At 42.7% G+C, this 25421-nt stretch overlaps 1 protein-coding gene across 4 annotated transcripts in view; it reads right to left on the bottom strand.

Moving 5' to 3' along the window:
• The window catches only part of GGT5 (gamma-glutamyltransferase 5), a 216374-nt gene that overhangs the window by 56426 nt on the left and 134527 nt on the right, over positions 1-25421 (bottom strand). For all 4 annotated transcript variants that reach the window (XM_075320900.1, XM_075320883.1, XM_075320889.1 and 1 more), the window contains 2 exons: positions 12614-12771; positions 12374-12520 (listed from right to left, as the gene is read on the bottom strand). In XM_075320900.1, the coding sequence (XP_075177015.1) occupies positions 12374-12520; positions 12614-12771 (305 nt within the window). The remainder of the gene's footprint in view (positions 1-12373; positions 12521-12613; positions 12772-25421) is intronic.

Consider the following 25421-nt stretch of genomic DNA (forward strand, 5'->3'; position numbering starts at 1 on the left):
CATACGTTTGAAGGACAATGGAAGTTAAAAATCTTCACACACTCTTTTCTTTTCAATGAGCATCGTCCCATTTGATCTATGTAGGTGCACATGTTCATGCCAAGTCGAAAAAAAAATGTCATCTTTATTTCCATCCTCGCCTTTGGAATTTCCACATCAGATCTGAATTGGCAAGAGCTTCAGTTCTCCTGACTTGGCAGTATTCATGCACTAAAAATGATCATCTTTCCAAGTATGTTATAGTTATTTCAAAGGGTTCCCATCTCCCATCAACATTCCTAACAGATTTATTCAGACCTTCGAATCATTGTTTATAAATTATGTTTGGGTGGGCAACACACCTTGCATGGGGTATAGCCACCTCATTTAGTTGAAACTGAGGAGTAAATCAGGTCTTCTTGGCCTTCTACATACAGTAAGCTAGGGCAGCAAGGCTTTTTTCTGGTTTGATCATTGGGTGAAACTTGAATCTAAATTCTTAAGACTTTTATCTCTCTCATTTGCTATTCATGATTTTGCTTTACAGATTTAAAGCATTGTGTCCCTGCTACTGCTCAGATGATACCTTTCTGTGATAGACAAGCAAATTAATTCATTAATTTGGCCTTTCCAAACTTCCCACAAATTTTACCCCATATTCGACTACTCAGACAGGCCATAATTTGAATCTTTGTTCTGAAAATGATGGTAGATGTGTGGAGGAATCTGTTTATAATTTACAAATTTCATAGACTAACAAAATTATTGCTTCATTTTAAAAAATACACCTTGTTATATAACTGATGTATAAGTTATATGAAATCCTTACATGACCCTCATTGTGTTGCCTGGTGCCATCTCTGCTCAAAAGAAAGGCATCCTACGATTTTTTTGTTAAAAGACATTAGGCTCTCAGAATTGAATAAACAACATATGGAGAAATTACTTATGGAAAACACAGGCTTGGAGGACAAATATTATAATAACTAGCAATCCTATATTATGTTCAAAAAAAACACTAGCCTTTTTATGTGGCTCTTGGGGTCAGAATTCTTTTAAATGGGCATCTTCCCATATGATCTATGTAGGTACACATGTTCGTGCCAACCACAAAATCAGATTTCATCTTAACTTCCATCCTCCCCTTTGGAATATTCACATCAGATCTGAAGTGGCAAGAGCTTCCGTTCTCCCGACTTGGCAGGATTCATGCACCATCAACATTCCGAACACATTTTTTTCAGATCTTCGAATCATTCTTTATAAATTATGTTTGGATGGGCAACACAACTTGCATGGGGTATAACCACCTCATTTAGTTAAAACTGAGGAGTAAATTAAGTCTTCCTGGTAGTGATGGGTGAACCCGAATTGTAAAGTTCTGGACCAGTACCAAACATATACTGTTCGTGCACAAGGTCCCAAACACGGGTTTTCCTGGGAAACCCATGTTACAGTTCGGGTCCAGGGAATGTAAAAAAAAGCACATTATTAAAAAACATTATGATTATACTTATCGGTCCAGCGATGTGTCCTACAGACCCGCTGTCTCCCGGCCGCTTCTGCTTCCAGGTCCGATCATTAAATTCCGGCGGTATTCACTGCACTGCTCATCACTCGGCAGTTTTCTTTTTTTTCGGCTGTGTTCACGGTGCCATCAGGGCTCACCTGAATCCATGGCTTAACCATAAACTCAATTGAACTTTGACTATCACTGTCAGCCTGCTTCTCGCTCTGTATAGACGCTTGTCTGTACTGAGCAATGAAGGAGAGCTCACATTGCTCTCACTGTGGACTATGTTGGACTTTTTTATAAAAAAGATGGAGTCTCTAAATGTTTTTTTTTTGTTTTATTTCTAATAAAAAAAAAATGTATGTGTCATTTTTTTTTTACTGTTTACTAGAAATTCATCGTGGCAATGTCTAATTTGTCATGACGCCATAGATTTCAGGCTTAGTATCAGCTAATAATACAAAGATGACCCTAACCCCTGCCTCCCCCGCTGCAATTCACAGCGGGGGAGGCCCAGACAGCCTAGTTTTAGCTTGCTAGCCATAAAAATATGGTAGGCGCCCACACAATTTTTTTTTTAATATTTATTGAAATAATTTAACCCCTTAACGACCCTTGACGTACTGGGTACGTCATGGTGACATGGTGCTAAACGACCCATGACGTACCCAGTACGTCATGGCAAAATCGTGGTCCCGGAGCCCCGGGGAGTGCAATTTGTTTAATTAAACAGTAGATTCGGGAAGGAGGGGACCTCTGCCTGACCTCAGGAGGGGTGGTGCCTCCTCCCCGAACCTACAGAGGCTGTGATTGGCTGACGAACGCCGCTCAGCCAATTACAGTCACTGTAATGTTCCAGCCATTGAAAATGGCTGGAACATTGAAATCCAGCCCTGATCAGTGCTGCTGTAGCACTGGCCATTGGCTGGAGCTGTGTGATTGGTGCTTCACCCGCCCCCAGCTCTGATTGGAGAGACCGGTCTTGTGACCAATCTCTCCAATCACCGTGGATCTGGTGCCGGTGACCTGTGTCCGTCCCTGAAAGCCGAGGAGAGCGGTCTCTGCTGGTGCCCATCGGTAAGTTGCTGCCCCCGCCGCCCACCCCCTGTCCCCGATCGCCCCGCCTGCCACTGCCAGCCCTGCCGCTGTCTCCGATCGCCCCGACCGCCAGTCCCAGCCCCGCCGCTGTCTCCGATCGCCCCGCCCACCACCCCCAGCCCCGCCACGGCTCCGATCGCCACCGACAGCCCCGCCGCTGTCTCCGATCGCCCCGCCGCTGCTCCCGATCCACCGCTGTCCCCGATCGCCCCGCCCGCCACTGTCCCCGCCGCCACGTTCACCACTGTCCCCGCCGCCACGCTCGCCACTGTCCCCGCCGCCGTCGCACCCACCTTTTTCAGCTGCTGCTGCCCCCGAATCGGCCCCCACTGTTCCCGATCGGCTGCCCCTTCTCCATCGCCACTACACCTCCTCCCCCTCCATGTGCTGCAAGCCACCCTCCCCCCCACATGTGCTGCAAGCCACCCTCCCCCCTCCATGTTCTGGGGGCCCCCCTCCCCCCGGGGCCCCCCCTCCTCCATGTGCCATCTCTCTCTCTCATCAGACTCTGCCCCCCTCCCCAATCTGCTGCCTGCTCTCTCCCATCCTCTTCATCTACTGCCCCCTCTCACACTCCTCAATCTGTTGCCTCCTTCATCTGCTGCCTCTTCTGTCTGCTGTGATCCTGCTGCCTAGATCCATCCTGTAAGGTAGGTATCCCCACCTCCCTCCCCCCTATCCTCCGCCGCTCCTCCATCCGCTGCACCATTTCCCATCATCCATCCGCTGCGCCCTTTCCCATCCTCTGCCGCTACTCCATCCGCTGCGTCCTTTTCCATCTTCCATCCGCTGCGCCCTCTCTCATCTGCCGTCCCGCCCTCTCGCATCGCATTATCCAGCGCAGTTGCTCGCTTCCAGACTGGAGTGCATGATGCGATGCGAGACTCGTGCATTGCTCTCACGTTTGGCACTGGTCTTAGTGGCAGGCGCTCATATTTTTTTTTTATTCATTTTTTTTTTTTTACTGATGTCTGTATTTTTTATTTCGCCAAACTAATTTTTTTGTATGGGGGGGGTCTAGTTTCCAAAATGGGATCACATGTGGGGGAGCTCCATTGTTTAGGCACCTCAGGGGGTCTCCAAATGCAACATGGCGTCTGCTAATAATTATAATCAATTTTACTGTGAAATGGCGCTCCTTCTCTTCTGAGCCCCGCCGTACGCCCAAACAATTGATTTCCACCACATATGAGGTACCTGTGTATTCAGGAGAAATTGCACAATACATTTTATGGTGCATTTTTTCCTGATACCCTTGTGAAAAAAAGCTACCTGTTTGAAAAAAACAATTTTGTGGTAAAAAAAAGAATAAAATATTTTCCTGGCTGAACATTCCAAACGTTTGTGATGCCCCCAGGGGTTCAAAGTGCTCACTAAACAGCTAGATAAATTCCATGAGGGGTCTAGTTTCCAAAATGGGGTCAATTGTGGGGGAGCTCCATTGTTTAGGCACTTCAGGGGGGTCTCCAAACGCAACATGGCGTCCGCTAATAATTCCAACCAATTTTGCTGTGAAACGGCGCTCCTTGCCTTCCGAGTCCTGCCGTGTGCCCAAACATTTGATTTCCACCACATATCAGGTATCTGCGTACTCAGGAGAAAATGCACAATACATTTTATGATGCATTTTTCCTGATACCCTTGTGAAAATACTAATTTTTATGGCTAAAGTAACATTTTTGTGTTAAAAAAGTAAAATTTTCATTTTTTTCTTCTACATTGCTTTGGTTTCTGTGAAGCTCCTAAAGGGTTAATAAACTTCTTGGATGTGGTTTTGAGCAGAGTGAGGGGTGCAGATTTTAAAATGGGGTCACTTTTTGGTATTTTCTGTCGCCTAGGTTTCTCAAATCACTCCAAATGTGATGTGGTACCTAAAAAAACTTTTTTTTTAAATTTTGTTGGAAAAATGAGAAATTGCTGATGAACTTTGAACCCTTCTAACTTCCTAACGGAATTTTTTTTAAAAAAATTGCGCTGGTGTAAAGCAGACAAGTGGGAAATGTTATTTAGTAACTATTTTGTGTGACATATCTCTCAGATTTATGGGCATAAAATTTCAAATTTTGAAAATTGCGAAATTTTCAACATTTTCGCCAAATTTCCGAAATTTTCACAAATAAACGCAAAACATATTGGCCTAAATTTACCACTGACATGAAGTACAATATGTCACGAAAAAACAATGTCAGAATCGCCAGGATCCATCGAAGTGTTCCAGAGTTATAACCTGTCAAAGTGACACTGGTCAAAATTGCAAAAAATGGCCGGGTCTTTAAGGTGAAAACAGGCTGGGGGCTGAAGGGGTTAAAAAATATAACAGCTTCTCTGAATTTTGACTGCCAGCCAAGGTAAAGCCAGGCAGCAGGTGGTGGCAGCCCGTAGCCGTCCGCTTTGCCTGCGCTAAGAATAAAAAATACTCTGGAGCGCTATGTCATTTATTTTTATGATTTATTTATTCTTACAGTACTGTGATGTCAGGCAATCACAGACAACGGCACAGAAAATGGGCGTCTGTGATTGCCTGTTTGAGTAACCTGAAACCAGCTCATACATTCGTAGGTGGCAGGAACTGCACACAGCCATAAAGCTTATAGAGGAGGGGACAGCCATGTAGTCTTGCTCAGCTGGTCACACCCACTAACCCGGAGGCAGATAATACACTCTGGGCTTGAACAAAGGATGATGCCAGAATGTATGGTCTCCTTCCAGGTACAACGTCATTTCCTTGGCTGGCAATCAAAATACAGAGAATCCCATTATTTATTTTTTTTTAATTATTTAAAAAAATAATTAAAAAAAATGTGTGGGGTCCTGCCGTATTTTGATCTCCAGTCAGGTAAAACAGGCAGCTGGGGGCTGTGATTCTCAGCGTGGTAAGGACCAGGTGTTCTGGGCTCCCCACGCTAAAAACCATAGCCTGCAGCCGCCCCTGGAAATAGTGCTTTTTTTTTAAGCGCCATGTCCAGGCGCTTTACTCGGCTCGTCCAGAAGCCCTAATGGCGGTGGCATGCTGGGTAATAAAGGAGTTAATACCAGCTTTGTATTTTCAGCTGATACTAAGCCCGAAATTCAAAGTGTTACACTAAATTATACATGGCCACCATGAATTTCTAGTAAACAGTAGACAACACATAGCAAACATTTTTTTATTAGAAATAAAAAAAAAAAAAGCATTTAGAGACTCCATCTTTATTATAAAATAATCCTTAGTCCGATGTAGTCCACAGGGAGATCAATGTCAGCTCTGCTTCATCGCTCAGTACAGACAAGCGTCTCACCAGAGCGAGAAGCAGACTGGCACTGACAATGATAGTCAAAGTGCAATCGAGTCTATGGCTAAGCTGTGGACTCGGGATAACCCTGACGTCACCATGAACATGGCCGAAAAAAGCCGAAGACTGCCAAATGACGAGCAGTGCAGTGAATACCACCGGAATTTCATGATCGGACCCGGAAGCAGAAGCGGCTGGGAGATAGCGGGTCTTCGGGATGCTCCACGGGACTGTTAAGTATAATGACAATGTTTATTATTAACTATATTCTTTATTTTACCCATCCCATAACTTTAACGTCCAAGCTCGGGGTTCGGACGCAAGTTCACGTTATCTTTGGCCCCGAACTCGTACTTTACAAAAAGCTCAGGGTAATCTCCCAATCCTGAGCATCGGGGGGTTAGCCCATCACTAGTTCCTGGACTTCTACAGTAATTTAGGGCAGCAAGGCTATTTACTGGTTTCTTCATTGGATTTTAAAACATTGGGTGAAACTTAAAAAATTAATTCTTAGGCTTTCATCTCTCACATTTGCTATTCATGACTTTGCTTTCCAGATTTAAAGCATTTTTTGTGCATGCTACTGCTAAGATGTATTCATACCTTGAACAGCCATTCAAGGGTGACTATATTTGCACTCATTGTCAGCATGCTACATGTTAGGAAGCCCAGGTAACAGACCTAAATATGCAGCTTGCAACACTCAGGAACATTGCAAACCTTGAGAGGGGTTTAGTTCTCACTTAGCATGCTCTGGCTGGGGCTAGCGATATGGAGGAGGTTGGAGGTGGGGAAGGTCAGGACCTAGAGGTAGGTAGCTGGGTAACCGTTAGAAGAAGGTATAAAGGGAAAAGTGTCAGGGAGTCCTGATCTGGCAGAATCTAGTAAATATGCCTGTTTGGCTAATATTAGGGATGCAAGCCCATGACTCGTATCATTACAGCAAATCATTGCTCCTAGCAACCAGGAAAATGACTACTGTAGGAAGGAGGAAAATACGAGTGCAGCAAAGGCCACAGAGCTGTTGGTGGTAAGGGACGCTATAATTAGGCAGACAATGTCATCTGCTGCCAAGACTGTGAAAGCAGAACAGTGTGTTGCCTGCCGGGTGCTCGGGTTCAGCATATTGTGCATCGGATAGACAGATTGCTGGGTGGGGCTAGGGAAAACACACTGTTATAGTGCACATTGGTACCAATGACAAAGTTAGCAGGAGGGGGAAGGTCCTTAAAAACAATTACAAGGAACTAGGAAAGAAGTTGAAGTCCAGGACCTCCAAGATGGTGTTTTCAGAAATACCACTGATGCCATGAGTGTCATTAGAAAGAGAGAAATTTGGGATAAAAAAAGTGGCTTAGAAATTGGTGCAGGAAGGAAGGGTTTCGATTTTCGGCGAACTTGGAGTCTCGGATACAGACTCTATGGTAGGGACGGGCTGCACCTAAATGGGGAGGGTGCAGTTGTGCTGGGGTAAAAAATGTTCAGAGGGATGAAAGAGCTTTTAAACTAGGATCTGGGGGAGGGAGAGTAGTTGTGCAAAAAGGGATAGCTAGAGTACACAAAAGAGAGGGACACAGTATGGGTCAATGAGGATTTAGAGACAAATCAAGACAATCACCTCTCTCAGTTAGTAGATGAACCAACCAAGGGAGATCATTTGCTGTACCTGGTCCCGTCAAATAGATCAGAAACATTTCAAATCTACAGGTCTGAGAGCACTTGGCCACCAGCGATGATACTATGGTAAGCTTCAAAGTAATATTCATAGGAACATTTCAAAGGGGAAATGTCAAAACTTGGAACTTCACGAAAACTGATTTCAACAAATTAAGAGAAGCGCTTAATCATGTAGACAGGGACCATGTTATGTTAACTGTGGGTACCAAATATAAATGAGGCGTGTTTAAGGATATATTACTAGAATCATGTTGAAAACTTATAAAGTATCCAGGAATAAAAAGAAACCACTATGGATAAATAAGACAGTAAAAAGTATAAAAAGACAAACAAAGGGCATTGAAAACCTTGAAGCGTGAAACTACATAAGTAGCATTTCAGGAGTATAAAAATCTCAATAGGAAATGTAAAAAATAAATCAAGCTAGCAAAATTAGCTTATTGAAACATAAAATCGCCAAGGAAATTAAAATAGATCCCAAATTTTTTTTAGAAATACATCAATGCCAAAAAGAAAACAATGGATAGTATCTGCCCCTTAAAAGATAGCAGGAAAACTATAAAGGACAAAGAAAAGGCTGAGATATTGAACAAGCACTTTTCATCTGTGCTGACCAAGGAACTGACTGTTCCAGGGATCATTCAACACAGCAAAATTCAAAGTTCACCACTTGATATAACTAATTTAAGACAAGAAGTAGTACGGCTGCATTTCAGCAAATTAAACATTGACAAATCCCCTGGGCCAGATGACATTCAAACAAGGATATTGAGAGAATTGAGATCAATAATAGACAGACCACTGTTTCACATCTTTTTAGACTCTCTTCTAACAGATTGGTGCCATAGGATTAGAGGGTAGCTGACATGGTACTAATATTTATGAAAGATAAGAAGGTGGATCCAGGCAACAACCGTGTTGTAAGTCAGGCATCAGTACTGTGCAAAGTTTTTGAGGACATTTTAAGAGAAGACATGCAAAAATATATTGCAGAGAATAATTTAATAACGGACAACCAGCATGGGTTCATAAAATATAAGATGTGTCTAACCAACATATTGGGTTTCTATGAGGAACTAAGTACTGTACCAGATAACAACCTTGCAATGAAGCTGCAGAAGCAGGAAAAAAGGAGAATTATATACAGATGGGTAAGAAATTGGCTAAGCGATAGGAAATAAGGAGTCATAGTAAATGGTACTGTCATGACTACTGCTGGTCCCTGCAGGGTTAAGGGCTTGCTGTGTAGTGCCTCACTCCGGGACTCACGCTGCTTTATCTTAGCGTGGTTTGCCCAAGAGCGTCGCCAATGATAGCTCCTGTATTTCTGTGTGTGCTTCTGGTTTTGTGAGTTCCCTGATCTGTCCTGCTACTCAGCTGACTTTTCCCTGGCCTCTGTCTCCTGTGTTTTGTTTGTCTTCCCTGTCTTTCTGACCCCGATCCTGTCCACCGTCCCGATACCTGCCCACTCCATTGCTCTGACTGATCTCCCTGCTTCTGACTTCGGTGACATTACCTGACCTTGTGACTGCTTCCTGCTTTGGTATCTACATGCTCTTTCGGCTCCTGACTCTTGTGCCTCCACCCAGTTTACAGCTTCCTCATTTCCTCTGTTCTGACATGACCTCCTGGCGCTGACTCTGCTTACTGACTTACTTGATTTCTGCATGTGCATCCCTGTGAGCTTTATTTCTGCTTTAGGGAGAGTTGTGTCCACTTGGCTTTTGCACCCCCTGGTGGAATCCTGACAGGTACATTCTCTAAATGGGCTACAATTTGAAGTGGGATACCACAGGGTTCTGTGCAAGGACTGATTCTTTTTAGTCTCTTTATTAGGGAATCTGTCACCAGGTTTTAACACCTAATCTGAAAGTAGCATAATGTTATGGCAGAGATTTTGATTCCAGTGGTGTTTCACTTATTGGGCTGCTTAGTATAGTTTTGATAAAATCACTGTTTAATCAGTAGTATATTATCATTATAGGACTACTTTGCATGCTGCAGGTAGTCCAGCATATTCATGAGCTCTGTATAACTGCTAGATCTGCAGCAGAAAAAAACACTGATTTTATCAAAATGACAAAAAAACAGCTCAGTAAGTGATACATCACCAGAATCAAGGTCTCTTTCTCTATATTATGCTGCTCTCAGATGGGGTTATAAAAACCTGGTGACAAATCACCTTTAATGCCTTTGTGGATGGGATTGAGAGTAAAGTGTTAGTCTTTGCTGATGACACCAAACTATGTAGGATATTAAAAACTGACCTTGATGGTACATTATTACAAATCAGCCTGCATAAGATGTCTGAATGGGTAAACGCTTGGTAAATGAGATTTAATGTTGATAAATGTAGAGTAATGCACCTAGAACAAAGTAATCCTATTGCATTGCGGCTGTAACATGGTGGAGGGTATGTATTCTAGAGGTGGTTTTCCTCTGTGATGTAAACCTGGAATGTCTATGCTGCTACCTGTAGTGCCAGACGTTTGTTAAGGCATTCAAAGAGCCAGGTTTACAGATAGCTGGAGAGATGGGTGGGTCTGGCTATCTGTGTGACACCTGGTCTGTGTGTGGAGACTGCTATGCCTTTAGGAAGTTATCCCTGAGAGAGGGGGATTAGCTCGTCCTGACCAGGAACGGACACCATACCATGTTTATGTTGTTTTGAAATCACAAGAGAGCCTATGTTATTTTGTTGGAGAGCCACTCCAAAATTGGGGAACTAGCGCACTAGTGGGATAGGACTTTCCCAATACAGTCCAAAGAAATCCTACGCGTGAAACCTGAGAGCAAGCTCACTCCGTTAGCTATACGGGTGAGCGGGACCCAAAGAGCTTTATGCTTAAAGGTCCAACTAGAGAAACAGGTGTCAAGGAAAGGGCCACAGACTAACAGCAACACCAAGGGCACGGACTCAAGCTTGCTCCCTACAAGCTGCAGTGGTGCTCAGAACTCTGGTTTACAAGCTGTTGGTGTTGTTATTCGTGGACTGAGTGAGTACACTGAAAAGCCCCTCTTCCTATTCCCAACGGCAACCCCAAACACCAACTACACCAACAGGCCCCGGGGCACAAACCCCCTACCCACGGAGGGGTTAACACATCCTGCTGCTACAACATCGCCACCCGGGCTCCCCCTCTCACCAACAGCAGCGGTTGTACTACACTTTACCACGCACTGTGGGTGGCGTCACAAACTCCTAAGGCTATGTGCGCACGCTGCGTTTTTTTGACGCTGCGTTTTTGTGCGTTTTGGCCGCTAAAAACGCACAACGCACCTGCGTCGAAAAAACGCATCCAATTTGGTGAGTTTTTGGCTGCGTTTTGCTGTGTTTTTGATCTCTGCGTTTTGCTGCGTTTTTCCAATGCATTGCATGGGAGGAAAACGCAGAAAAACGCAGGAAAGAATTGACATGTCCATTTTTTTTTTCAAGCTCAAAAACGCAGCTTAAAAAAACAGTTGTGTGCGGACAGCAAAAATGAAAACTCATAGACTTTGCTGGGGAAGCAAAGTCATGCAGTTTTGAGGCCAAAAACGCACCCGACGTCCCAACACGTGTTTCGCTTGATGTGCTTCGTCACCCCGACGAAGCACATCAAGCGAAACACGTGTTGGGACGTCGGTCCCCACGTGTTACCCCGGTCCTCTGGTGATCTGTTTCCCTGGTAGGTTAACTGCCCCTTGTATGCTACATCTTGAACTATCTGTCTTGGTTCATTGGCAACTTCTGTACTTTTGGGCTATCTTCTACCTGGCGGGTATTCAGCCCTGGGAAGTTCTCACAGATCTTTTGGAGACTTGTTCTCCCTGACCTTTTTTCCGGGACACGTGGGGTTTCTCCCCTTCAGCACCTCTTCTCCTTGGTCCTTTTTCTATATATATGTTTATATGTTTTTGACATACCCTACAGTATTATATAATAAAATGTTTTACACATTTATAACTATGACTTGTTTGGGTGTCTCTGTCACTACCCATCTGAAAGTATCATGATGTAGGGGCTGAAAGCCTGATTCCAGCAATGTATCACTTAGTTTACTGGGTGCTGCAATTTTGATTAAAAACTTTTATCTGCAGCAAATCTATCAGTTCTCTGAATGCTGAGCTCAGTATAAACCGACTCCCGCCACTGATTGGAAGGTTTTCTGCATACACTGTCCATATGCAGAAAGCTGCCAATCAGAGGTAAGGTTGTGGTTAGATTACCCACCCACTACTACTCGGGATTGCTAGTCTTCTACTGATAATCTCCTGTTGATAAAACAATGATTTTATAAAAACTATACTAAGTAGACAATCAAGTGTTCACTGGAATCAAGGCTTCTGTCTCTACATTATGGTGCTCTTAGATTAGGTAGCAAAAATCTGTTGACAAATTGCCTTTAAAAAGATGGATTTATAAACATTTTGTAATTATGGGTTTCTGGAAAGTCATGTAGCTTTTTTTTTTTTTCTTTTTCTTTTTCCCATTTGAATATGAGGGCCTATGTTGATACCTTCGGGGATTATTAAATTTCTGTATATCTGATGGTATTGAAATTCTGAACACTGTGTATTGCAGTTTTCTATGCAAAAGGCCAAATAAAAATCTACTTCTCAGAACATTAGATGATTCTTTAAAAAATCTGCAGGTAAGACCAATGTAAGCCAATGTGTATGGGCACCTTTAGATTGATGTCCCACTGCTAAATCATTTTAACTAATCTGGACATACAAATATATCCTTTAACATATACACTTTTTTTTTAAAAGGAAATACAAATAACATTTAGGTTTCTTCTTTAAAGCACTATTGTGCTATCTTATAAATCTTGTAATTTTGTGATCTTACCTTCAAGGACATTTAGGATGAAACTGAGCATACCGCCTCCTGCTGGTGGGGGAGGTGCATACAGCTTGTAGCCTCTCAGAGACACATTTAATGGTTTTACAAATTGCACCTTGTAATTTTTGAAGTCTTCCAGGGTAAGACTGCTCCCTAATGCCAAAATCAAGTAAAGAACATTTTGTAATTAGTTTACACAAACACAACAGATAATTATAGAAAACTAAGTTGTCAGCTTCAGCTCACCTTGATGTTGGAGATCTTCTACCATTTTCTTTCCTATGGACCCACTATAAAAGCTCTCCGCACCTTCATCTGCCAAAGTCTGGAGGGTATCTGCCAGTCGGGTGAAGTTTACAGAGTCTCCTGCATTTACTACTCCTCTGTCTTTACAAAGCAGCTGACTAAGGGATAAAAATACACAGACCATTAATAAATTGCATATGGAATACATTTTATATACACAGAGAGACAGTGATACATACAAACACACATATATATATATATACATATATATATATATATATATATACAGTGCTGGCCAAAAGTATTGGCACCCCTGCAATTCTGTCAGAGGATACTCAGTTTCTTCCTGAAAATGATTGCAATCACAACTTCATTGGTATTATTATCTTCATTTAATTTGTCTTCAATGAAAAAAATTAAAAACATTGTCAAAAAGCCAAATTGGATATAATTCCACATCAAACATAAAAAACGGGGTGGACAAAAGTATTAGCACTTTTGAAAAATCATGTGATGCTTCTCTAATTTGTGTAATTAACAGCATCTGTAACTTACCTGTGGCACCTAACAGGTGTTGGCAATAGCTAAATCACACTTGCAGCCAGTTGACATGGATTAAAGTTGACTCAACCTCTGCCCTGTGTCCTTGTGTGTACCACATTGAGTATGGAGAAAAGAAAGACGACCAAAGAACTGTCTGAGGACTTGAGAATCCAAATTGTGAGGAAGCATGAGCAATCTCAAGGCTACAAGTCCATCTCCAAAGACCTGAAAGGTCCTGTGTCTACAGTGCGCAGTGTCATCAAGAAGTTTAAAGCCCATGGCACTGTGGCTAACCTCCCTAGATGTGGAAGGAAAAGAAAAATTGACAAGAGATTTCAATGCAAGATTGTGCGGATGGTGGCTAAAGAACCTCGACTAACATCCAAACAAGTTCAAGCTGCCCTGCAGTCCGAGGGTACAACAGTGTCACCCCGTACTATCCATCGGTGTCTGAATGAAAAGGGACTGTATGGTAGGATACCCAGGAAGACCCCACTTCTTACCCCGAGACATAAAAAAGCCAGGCTGGAGTTTGGCAAAACTTACCTGAGAAAGCCTAAAACGTTTTGGAAGAATGTTCTCTGGTCAGATGAGACAAAAGTAGAGCTTTTTGGGAAAAGCCATCAACATAGAGTTTACAGGAAAAACAAAAAGAGGCATTCAAAGAAAAGGACACGGTCCCTACAGTCAAACATGGCGGAGGTTCCCTGATGTTTTGGGGTTGCTTTGCTGCCTCTGGCACTGGACTGCTTGACCGTGTGCATGGCATTATGAAGTCTCAAGACTACCAACAAATTTTGCAGCATAATGTAGGGCCCGTGTGAGAAAGCTGGGTCTCCCTCAGAAGTCATCAGGACAAGGACCCAAAACACACTTCAAAAAGCACTAGAAAATTGTTTGAGAGAAAGCACTGGAGACTACTAAAGTGGCCAGCAATGAGTCCAGACCTGAATCCCATAGAACACCTGTGGAGAGATCTCAAAATGGCAGTTTGGAGAAGGCACCCTTCAAATCTCAGGGACCTGGAGCAGTTTGCCAAAGAAGAATGGTCTAAAATTCCAGCAGAGCATTGTAAGAAACTCATTGATGGTTACCGGAAGCGGTTGTGCGCAGTTATTATGGCTAAAGGTTGTGCAACCAAGTATTAGGCTAAGGGTGCCAATACTTTTGTCTGGCTCATTTTTGGAGTTTTGTGTGAAATGATCAATGACTTGATTTTTGTTTCATTCTCTTTTGTGTTTTTTCATTGCAAGCAAACTAAATGAAGATAATAATACCAAAGAATGTGTGATTGCAATCATTTTCAGGAAGAAACGGAGTATTCTCTGACAGAATTGCAGGGGTGCCAATACTTTTGGCCAGCACTGTATATATATATATATATATATATATATATATAGTACCAATTCACACACACGAATCAGAGAAAAATTAGGTAAAAGATAAATCTTTATTGAAACAGAGTAAAAACAGGGCAGGGGTGTAGTTACACGACAGTGCACAAGGTGGCGTACATGAGCGGTGAGAAAAGTCCTAGTGTCCGGTAAATGAATGAACAGTCAGCTCAATATAGCCTAAGGGAAACCCAATAACAGGGATAAATTAGATTATACACCCCGTGGTGGGTAGTAACACTCAAAGGACTTATATATAAAGAGAGGTACAAAACCGGAGAACACTTAAACTCACCGCTGAAATGACGCCAGATCCCGCCTACGCACGTTTCGGCGCTAGCCTTCGTCAGGGGGCGTGGCTTCATATCGGCAAACTGAGAGTATAAATACGGCGCCCCAACCAATCGGAACAAGTCAAATGGCGCATGCGCATTGTGCACACCAATGCAGCGTGCAGACGAAAGGAGCGCGTCATCACCACGGAGGGCATAGGGATTCAATCCCAGCAAACGCCGCCCCACGTGATCAACTCACGTGACGCGTGTGACGTAATCAAATCCGCCCAAAATCTCGCAGTGTTATAGATACGCTCCCAGACTGAACACCACACGGGGACAGCGCATGCGCACTGGTCCGAAAGGATGGAAAGCCGATCCAAAGAAGGCAAACCTATTGAATGTTACAGAAAGTGAATGACATATACACTGGTACTTTATAACCACATAAATAATGACTATTGATAGGAGATGTCAAAAACGGCGAAAGGAAACATGCAAAGAGTCTATACAACATTAGTGCTAAGTCAATATATAAATAAGACTGTGTACATAAACTAGTGCGTGCCTAATATATATGGAAAAAATATATAATCTATAACCTTACAAAAATAGTGTACAGTATAAATATATTAAAATCCATTAACTGTCAGGTGAAAATATATAAATAGTAATAATTTCATATAAATATAAAAATGTAAAAATTGATCGATAAAGTAGTGGGAGGGGAGGGTGTGTGAGTTAGTGTTGTGGGGAAGGGGGAGTGTAGTGAGGGGATAGTGAAGGAAGGGTGGGGGGGGGGGGGTTGGGGGTGGGGGTGAAAGGAAGGATCAAGTGAAGTACATTAAACTGGGTAAATCCAACTATACAAAGGTGAATCAATTCAAAACATTTTCCTACAAGGTTATACAAATTTATACATATAGACACAATTAATAAAGAGAAATTCTTATCCACCAAACTGAATAAAACAGGGATGTATTAATACATCTTTCTTGGTGAAGAATCAATGGGAACCATTTCGCCGTGGAATAGACATCAGGAGACTTGTGATTGCAAAAGGACATATTACATATATAGTGATCTATAACAAAACCAAAATGTTAAAACCAAGCATAGGATAATAAAACATACATTAAAAAATATAAAATGGATTTCAGCCGAATATAACTGAGAACAGAAGGACAAGATGCAATATATATACGCAAGGAATACAACTACACAAAAGCTAATATAAGCTGATATAGATACCAGAGATTCATAAAAAAGGTGCAAAACTCAAATTTTCGTTAAGGCCCTTCGGGTACACTGTGTCCAGAGTCCAAATCCAACGACTCTCACACTGTGACAGTTTCTTAGCTACACTGCCACCTCGTGAATTAGTGACAATATGATCAATGCCGCGAACTCGCAATAGTGTTGAGTCACACTGATGGTACCTTCTAAAATGTTTAGGAATAGTCTTCAGTGACTCAACATCATCTTCTTTCGCGGCTGCAATAATGTCCCTAACATGCTCTCTAATGCGAACTTTTAGGGCACGAGTGGTAAGGCCCACATAGATTTTTTCGCACGGGCAAGTGGCATAATACACTACCGCAACAGTTGTACACGTAATATGATGTGTAATAGTGTACGTTGTAGTGCCACTGGAATCTAGGAAATGTGTGGCGCGCTCAATGTTTGGGCACGCCACACATCGTCCACAAGGTGCACAGCCCCAAGCCGAACGAGCCACGGAATTGAACAAAGTTTTCTTTGATGGTTGGTAGTAACTGGATACCAGTGTATCTCTCAAAGTTTTACTACGTCTTGCTGTGGCGCTCACATACGGCGACAAATACTGTCTCAGTGTGGAGTCAGACAGGAGGATCGGCCAGTATTTCTCCATGCTCCTTTTCATTAAGTTCCACTGTGAGTGGAATGTCGTTATGAAGCGGACTTCTTCTTTTTCACATTTTACAGGCTTTTTGTATAGTATTGATTGCCTATCAGTGCCAATTGCTCTGGAATATGCCGCATTCACATTCCTCTTACTATAACCCCGTTCAAAAAATCTCCTCTTCATCACATCTGCTTGGTTAAAAAAATCAGAGTTAGTGGAGCATACTCGCCGATATGAAGCCACGCCCCCCTGGCGAAGGCTAGCGCCGAAACGTGCGTAGGCGGGACCTGGCGTCATTTCAGCGGTGAGTTTAAGTGTTCTCCGGTTTTGTACCTCTCTTTATATATAAGTCCTTTGAGTGTTACTACCCACCACGGGGTGTATAATCTAATTTATCCCTGTTATTGGGTTTCCCTTAGGCTATATTGAGCTGACTGTTCATTCATTTACCGGACACTAGGACTTTTCTCACCGCTCATGTACGCCACCTTGTGCACTGTCGTGTAACTACACCCCTGCCCTGTTTTTACTCTGTTTCAATAAAGATTTATCTTTTACCTAATTTTTCTCTGATTCGTGTGTGTGAATTGGTACTATAACTATTTTGAGTCAGTCTTATATCCATTCACTGTAATCATGGGGTGGTGGTACTATCTTGCATTTTGATGGACTACAGAATTTTCCTCGTTTGATTACCAAATTGTTGGTTGTAAATTTGTTTGGTATATTGCTTTCTGTTTTACAGATCTCACAGCCATCATTATGGATTATAGGTCCAGAGATGCTACCTGGACCTCAAAAATTGATGGGGTTTTTAATAGAGACAGTGCTATTGGTTTTAATATTGACCAGAAGGATAAGATGCAATTACAAAAGGTGATTAAAAATAAACTACACAAACGCACCAGAGTATGGTGGAATGGAGCGTTTTTGAAAAACTACAAGCAGAAACAACTAGTGCCTAGGGGTCTAAGGATACAAATCTTTCCTTCCTTTCATGTGGAGGATGAGGATTTCATCACACAATGGGAAGAAATTTGTACTACCAGTTCCCTGAGATTTATTGATCTACTTATAGATTTAGGTGGTAAGACCATCACAAACCTCGAAAAAGAAATAGACGAAGATTTTAAAAAACTGAAGGATATTTCTGAGAGTAGTGATATGGACGCTTTTAATTCCCAAATGGATAAACAGTTTGATGAGTGGGAAAAAGTCATACAAGAAAATCAGTCTAAAAAATTATCTAGAGATATTAATGACTTTCAATCAAATCAAGCGTATAGATGGAGGAGGAAGAACTTGCAGAAAACTGGTCAGAGAAGTCGAACATCCTCTACAACATCTGCTTCCTCTTCCGAAAACATCTCTGATATATCCCCAAACACGGGCACTACTACTCGGAGCCTGAAGCGGAAGTTTGAAGTAAAACAGACCAATAAGAATAAACATGGAAGAAGGGACCAGACTGATGAAACTCTAAAGGTAATCAATTTATCTACTGTACAATTGTCGTCTATTGATATTTCAGTTCTTTCTAAGGGTCTTACCTTTGCACCCTCTGCGCGTTTTGATACTTTCACAGCCGTAAAGGATCTTCATCTATTTGGTAGAAGGCTTGTGTTCAAAAAATGGTTCCATAATGAAGAAGAAAAGAAAATGTTTCCCTCGGACACCGAACAGGAAGCACTTAGGATCCTTGAAGATTTGGCACAAGAACACGCAGTGGGTGTGACAGGTAAGATACCTGAGACCATTAGAATAAAATCTCAAAAATTCCCTCCCCTAACATCATGTCCTGCTGTGGATCTCTTCATTAAATTGGTATCGGATGAGTTTGATAAAATACCCAAAAATATCTATAAGGACAACTTGACATTGGAGGAGAGACAAAGTTTAAAACGTCTGAAACAAATTCCTGATATCCTTTTTAAACCAGCGGATAAGGGAGGGAATATTGTTCTTTGGCCTCAGAAAATGTATGAGACTGAGGCGTATAGGCAATTGAGGAATACCCAATGCTATAAGAAATTAACTTTCAATCCCTTAAATTCCTACAGAAACAACTTGATAGGAATGTTGGAGAAGGCAGTTACTCTTGGACAAATTAGTAAAGAACTCTCGCAGGCATTGAATGTTACTGATCCGGTGATACCTACCATGTACTTTCTGCCAAAGATCCACAAGAACCAAGTGAACCCTCCAGGTAGGCCGATAGTTTCAGGTGTAGGCGGCCTTTTAGAGAACGCATGTAGATTTATTGACTTTCACCTGAAAACACTGGTTGAGAGCCTCCCATCACATTTGAGGGATACCTCAGATCTTCTGTGTAAGCTTGATGAGGTATACATTGAGGAAGACATGCTTTTAGTGACGTGCGATGTCGAGGCTTTATATACCTCTATTCGTCACCAAGATGGCCTTAAAGCTACGTCCTTTTTTCTGGGGATGAGTAACATGGAGGTCGGTTTTGCGAATTTTGTTGTGGATCTTTTGGATTTCACGTTGACACACAACTTTTTCACCTTCAAAGAATGTTTTTACCTACAGCTCCAGGGAACAGCGATGGGGGCGGCTTGTGCCCCCTCGTATGCTAATCTTTTCCTGGGGCTGTGGGAGAGGGATTTATTTCTCTCTGAGGGTGGTTTGTCAATGGACCGGGTCATATTTTGGACCCGGTACATTGACGATATTTTCTTTATTTGGAAGGGCAATGTGACAGATCTGAAGATATTTTTCGAAGAATTAAATCGGAACAAATACAACTTACATTTGACTTTCAAGTATGATAGCAAAGAAATAGACTTTCTTGATGTGTTGATCAAGCGTGATGATGATAACCGACTCCAAACTAATATCCACAGGAAGAAGACGGCGGTAAACTCCTTACTTCACGCTACTTCATCCCATCCGAGTCAGATGTTTAGAAGCATCCCTATGGGTCAATTTCTTCGTTTAAGGCGAGTATGCTCCACTAACTCTGATTTTCTTAACCAAGCAGATGTGATGAAGAGGAGATTTTTTGAACGGGGTTATAGTAAGAGGAATGTGAATGCGGCATATTCCAGAGCAATTGGCACTGATAGGCAATCAATACTATACAAAAAGCCTGTAAAATGTGAAAAAGAAGAAGTCCGCTTCATAACGACATTCCACTCACAGTGGAACTTAATGAAAAGGAGCATGGAGAAATACTGGCCGATCCTCCTGTCTGACTCCACACTGAGACAGTATTTGTCGCCGTATGTGAGCGCCACAGCAAGACGTAGTAAAACTTTGAGAGATACACTGGTATCCAGTCACTACCAACCATCAAAGAAAACTTTGTTCAATTCCGTGGCTCGTTCGGCTTGGGGCTGTGCACCTTGTGGACGATGTGTGGCGTGCCCAAACATTGAGCGCGCCACACATTTCCTAGATTCCAGTGGCACTACAACGTACACTATTACACATCATATTACGTGTACAACTGTTGCGGTAGTGTATTATGCCACTTGCCCGTGCGAAAAAATCTATGTGGGCCTTACCACTCGTGCCCTAAAAGTTCGCATTAGAGAGCATGTTAGGGACATTATTGCAGCCGCGAAAGAAGATGATGTTGAGTCACTGAAGACTATTCCTAAACATTTTAGAAGGTACCATCAGTGTGACTCAACACTATTGCGAGTTCGCGGCATTGATCATATTGTCACTAATTCACGAGGTGGCAGTGTAGCTAAGAAACTGTCACAGTGTGAGAGTCGTTGGATTTGGACTCTGGACACAGTGTACCCGAAGGGCCTTAACGAAAATTTGAGTTTTGCACCTTTTTTATGAATCTCTGGTATCTATATCAGCTTATATTAGCTTTTGTGTAGTTGTATTCCTTGCGTATATATATTGCATCTTGTCCTTCTGTTCTCAGTCATATTCGGCTGAAATCCATTTTATATTTTTTAATGTATGTTTTATTATCCTATGCTTGGTTTTAACATTTTGGTTTTGTTATAGATCACTATATATGCAATATGTCCTTTTGCAATCACAAGTCTCCTGATGTCTATTCCACGGCGAAATGGTTCCCATTGATTCTTCACCAAGAAAGATGTATTAATACATCCCTGTTTTATTCAGTTTGGTGGATAAGAATTTCTCTTTATTAATTGTGTCTATATGTATAAATTTGTATAACCTTGTAGGAAAATGTTTTGAATTGATTCACCTTTGTATAGTTGGATTTACCCAGTTTAATGTACTTCACTTGATCCTTCCTTTCACCCCCACCCCCAACCCCCCCCCCCACCCTTCCTTCACTATCCCCTCACTACACTCCCCCTTCCCCACAACACTAACTCACACACCCTCCCCTCCCACTACTTTATCGATCAATTTTTACATTTTTATATTTATATGAAATTATTACTATTTATATATTTTCACCTGACAGTTAATGGATTTTAATATATTTATACTGTACACTATTTTTGTAAGGTTATAGATTATATATTTTTTCCATATATATTAGGCACGCACTAGTTTATGTACACAGTCTTATTTATATATTGACTTAGCACTAATGTTGTATAGACTCTTTGCATGTTTCCTTTCGCCGTTTTTGACATCTCCTATCAATAGTCATTATTTATGTGGTTATAAAGTACCAGTGTATATGTCATTCACTTTCTGTAACATTCAATAGGTTTGCCTTCTTTGGATCGGCTTTCCATCCTTTCGGACCAGTGCGCATGCGCTGTCCCCGTGTGGTGTTCAGTCTGGGAGCGTATCTATAACACTGCGAGATTTTGGGCGGATTTGATTACGTCACACGCGTCACATGAGTTGATCACGTGGGGCGGCGTTTGCTGGGATTGAATCCCTATGCCCTCCGTGGTGATGACGCGCTCCTTTCGTCTGCACGCTGCATTGGTGTGCACAATGCGCATGCGCCATTTGACTTGTTCCGATTGGTTGGGGCGCCGTATTTATACTCTCACTTTGCCGATATGAAGCCACGCCCCCCTGACGAAGGCTAGCGCCGAAACGTGCGTAGGCGGGACCTGGCGTCATTTCAGCGGTGAGTTTAAGTGTTCTCCGGTTTTGTACCTCTCTTTATATATAAGTCCTTTGAGTGTTACTACCCACCACGGGGTGTATAATCTAATTTATCCCTGTTATTGGGTTTCCCTAAAGGCCCCGTCACACTAAGCAACATCGCTAGCAACATCGCTGGTAACGAACAACTTTTGTGACGTTGCTAGCGATGTTGCTGTGTGTGACATCCAGCAACAACCTGGCCCCTGCTGTGAGGTCGTTGGTTGTTGCTGAATGTCCTGGGCCATTTTTTAGTTGTTGCTGTCCTGCTGTGAAGCACAGATCGCTGTGTGTGACAGCGAGACAGCAACAACTAATGTGCAGTGAGCAGGGAGCCAGCTTCTGCTGAGGCTGGTAACTAATGTAAACATCGGGTAACCAAGAAGCCCTGTCCTTGGTTACCCGATATTTACCTTTGATACCAGCCTCCTCCGCTCTCACTGCCTGTGCTGCCGGCTCCTGCTCTGTGCACAGATAGCTGCAGCACACATCAGGCAATTAACCCGATGTGTGCTGTAACTAGGAGAGCAAGGAGCCAGCGCTCAGTGTGCGCTGCTCCCTGCTCTGTGCACATTTAGCTGCAGCACACATCGGGTTAATTAACCTGATGTGTGCTGTAACTAGGAGACTGGGGGCTGGTCACTGGTTGCTGGTGAGCTCACCAGCAACTCGTGTAGCCACGCTCCAGCGATCCCTGCCAGGTCAGGTTGCTGCTAGGATCGCTGGAGCGTCGCAGTGTGACAGCTCACCAGCAACCTCCTAGCAACTTACCAGCGATCCCTATCGTTGTTGGGATCGCTGGTAAGTTGCTTAGTGTGACTGGACCTTTAGGCTATATTGAGCTGACTGTTCATTCATTTACCGGACACTAGGACTTTTCTCACCGCTCATGTACGCCACCTTGTGCACTGTCGTGTAACTACACCCCTGCCCTGTTTTTACTCTGTTTCAATAAAGATTTATCTTTTACCTAATTTTTCTCTGATTCGTGTGTGTGAATTGGTACTATAACTATTTTGAGTCAGTCTTATATCCATTCACTGTAATCATGGGGTGGTGGTACTATCTTGCATTTTGATGGACTACAGAATTTTCCTCGTTTGATTACCAAATTGTTGGTTGTAAATTTGTTTGATATATATATATATATATATATATATATATATATATATATATATATATATATATATATGTATATATATATATATATATATATATGTATATATATACATATATATTCTTGAAATTGTTCCAGAAAATGAAGTATTTCACACTAAACTCCAAAAATGTGACCGACTAAATTGTTGCTAATATGTTAATATTTGGTTGCACATCCTTTGGAATAAATATCTGCAATTAATCGCTTCCTATAACCATTCCAAAGCTTCTTACATCTCTCAACGGAATTTTGGACCACTCTACTTTTGCAAACTGCTCCTGGTCTCTAATATTTGGAGGTGTCTTCTCCCAACAGCAAATTTAAGATCTCTCCACAGGTGTTCAATTGGATTTAGATCCAGACTTATTGCTGTCCACTTCAGAACTCTGCAGCACTTTGTTTCCATGTATTTCTGGGTGCTTCTTGAAGTGTGTTTGGGTGCATTGTCCTGCTAGAAGACCCATGACATAAGATGCAAACCCAGCTTTCTGACATTATATACTACATTGCGACTCAAAATCCTTTTGTAATCTTCAGATTTCATGATGTCTTGCATACAGTCAAGGCACACAGTGCTAGAAGGAGCAAAACAACCACAAAACATTTTTGAACCTCCATCATATTGGATTGTAGCTACTGTGCTCTTTTTTTGTGTAGGCCTCATTCTGTTTTCGGTAAACAGTAGAATGATGTGCTTTACCAAAAAGCCCTATCTTGGTCTTATCTGTCAACAAGACGCTTTCCCAAAAGGATTTTGGCTTAGGGTACCTTCACACTTAGCGATGCAGCAGCGATCCGACTAGCGATCTGACCTGGTCAGGATCGCTGCTGCATCGCTACATGGTCGCTGGTGAGCTGTCAAACAGGCAGATCTCACCAGCGACCAGTGAACAGCCCCCAGCCAGCAGCGACGTGCAAGCGACGCTGCGCTTGCACGGAGCCGGCGTCTGGAAGCTGCGGACACTGGTAACTAAGGTAAACATCGGGTATGGTTACCCGATGTTTACATTAGTTACCAGCGCACACCGCTTAGCTGTGTGTGCAGAGAGCAGGGAGCCGCGCTTAGCGCTGGCTCCTTGCTCTCCTAGCTACAGTACACATCGGGTTAATTAACCCGATGTGTAATGCAGCTACATGTGCAGAGAGCAGGGAGCCGCGCACACTGCTTAGCGCTGGCTCCTTGCTCTCCTAGCTGCTGTACACATCGGGTTAATTAACCCGATGTGTACAGCAGCTACATGTGCAGAGAGCCGGAGCCGGCAGCACAGGCAGCGTGAGAGCTGCAGAGGCTGGTAACTAAGGTAAATATCGGGTAACCACCTTGGTTATCCGATGTTTATCTTGGTTACAAGCTTACCTCAGCTGCCAGACGCCGGCTCCTGCTCCCTGCTCGCTTCATTTGTCGCTCTCTCGCTGTCACACACAGCGATCTGTGTGTCACAGTGGGAGAGCGCCTTTGAAGAAAACGAACCAGGGCTGTGTGTAACGAGCAGCGATCTCGCAGCAGGGGCCAGATCGCTGCTCATTGTCACACACAGCGAGATCGCTAATGAGGTCACGGCTGCGTCACAAAAAGCGTGACTCAGCAGCGATCTCGGCAGTGAGCTCGCTGTGTGTGAAGCACCCCTTACTCATACAGATTCTCACAAACTACACTCTAGCTTTTTTATGTCTCCGTGTTAGCAGTGGGGAGTCTCTTGCCATAGGGAGCTTGATTGGGGCTGCTTATCCACCATCCGGACTATCCTGTGTTGCAACCTTTCATCAATTGTTCTATGTTGTCCACATCCAGATAGATTAGTTACAGTCCCATGGGTTGTAAACCTCTTAATTATGTTGCACACCATGGACAATGGAACATCAAGATCTCTGGAGATGGACTTTTAACCTCTTGATATTGTTGATATTCTTCAACATTTTTGATTCTCAAGTCCTCAGACAGTTCTCTTATCTTCTTTCTGTTCTTCGTGCTTAGTGTGGCGCACACAGACACACAATAGAAAAATTGCGTCAACTTCTCCCCTTTTTATCTAGTCTTAGGTGTAATTTTCATATTGCCCACACCTGTTACTTGCCACAGGTGAGTTTGAACAAGCATGAGATGCTTGAAACAAAGTTGTTTACTCACTATTTTGGAAAGGGGGCAACAATTTTGTCCGGTCCATTTTTGGGGTTTTGTGTGGAATTTTGCCCAATTTGCCTTTTTGCAATGTGTATGTCAAAACATGTGTAATGACCATAATTTTCTGGGAGAAATGACTGTATATGTACTTGGATTTAAATATTAAAAAATTATTAAATAATACTATGAAATTCCACACCACTCCAAATTTTTATGTGACTGCTGCAGCCAATCAATTGCCTAAAGGATCAAATACCATATATGCAAGCATCAATGTTGAGGCTAATTAGTGGCTGATTGATATTCCACCATCACTGCAGGATAGGTGGAGGCCACTAGGCAGCAATCCTGGAACTGTGG

Source organism: Anomaloglossus baeobatrachus, chromosome 1, assembly GCF_048569485.1.
Source record: "Anomaloglossus baeobatrachus isolate aAnoBae1 chromosome 1, aAnoBae1.hap1, whole genome shotgun sequence".
Classification (NCBI taxonomy): domain Eukaryota; kingdom Metazoa; phylum Chordata; class Amphibia; order Anura; family Aromobatidae; genus Anomaloglossus; species Anomaloglossus baeobatrachus.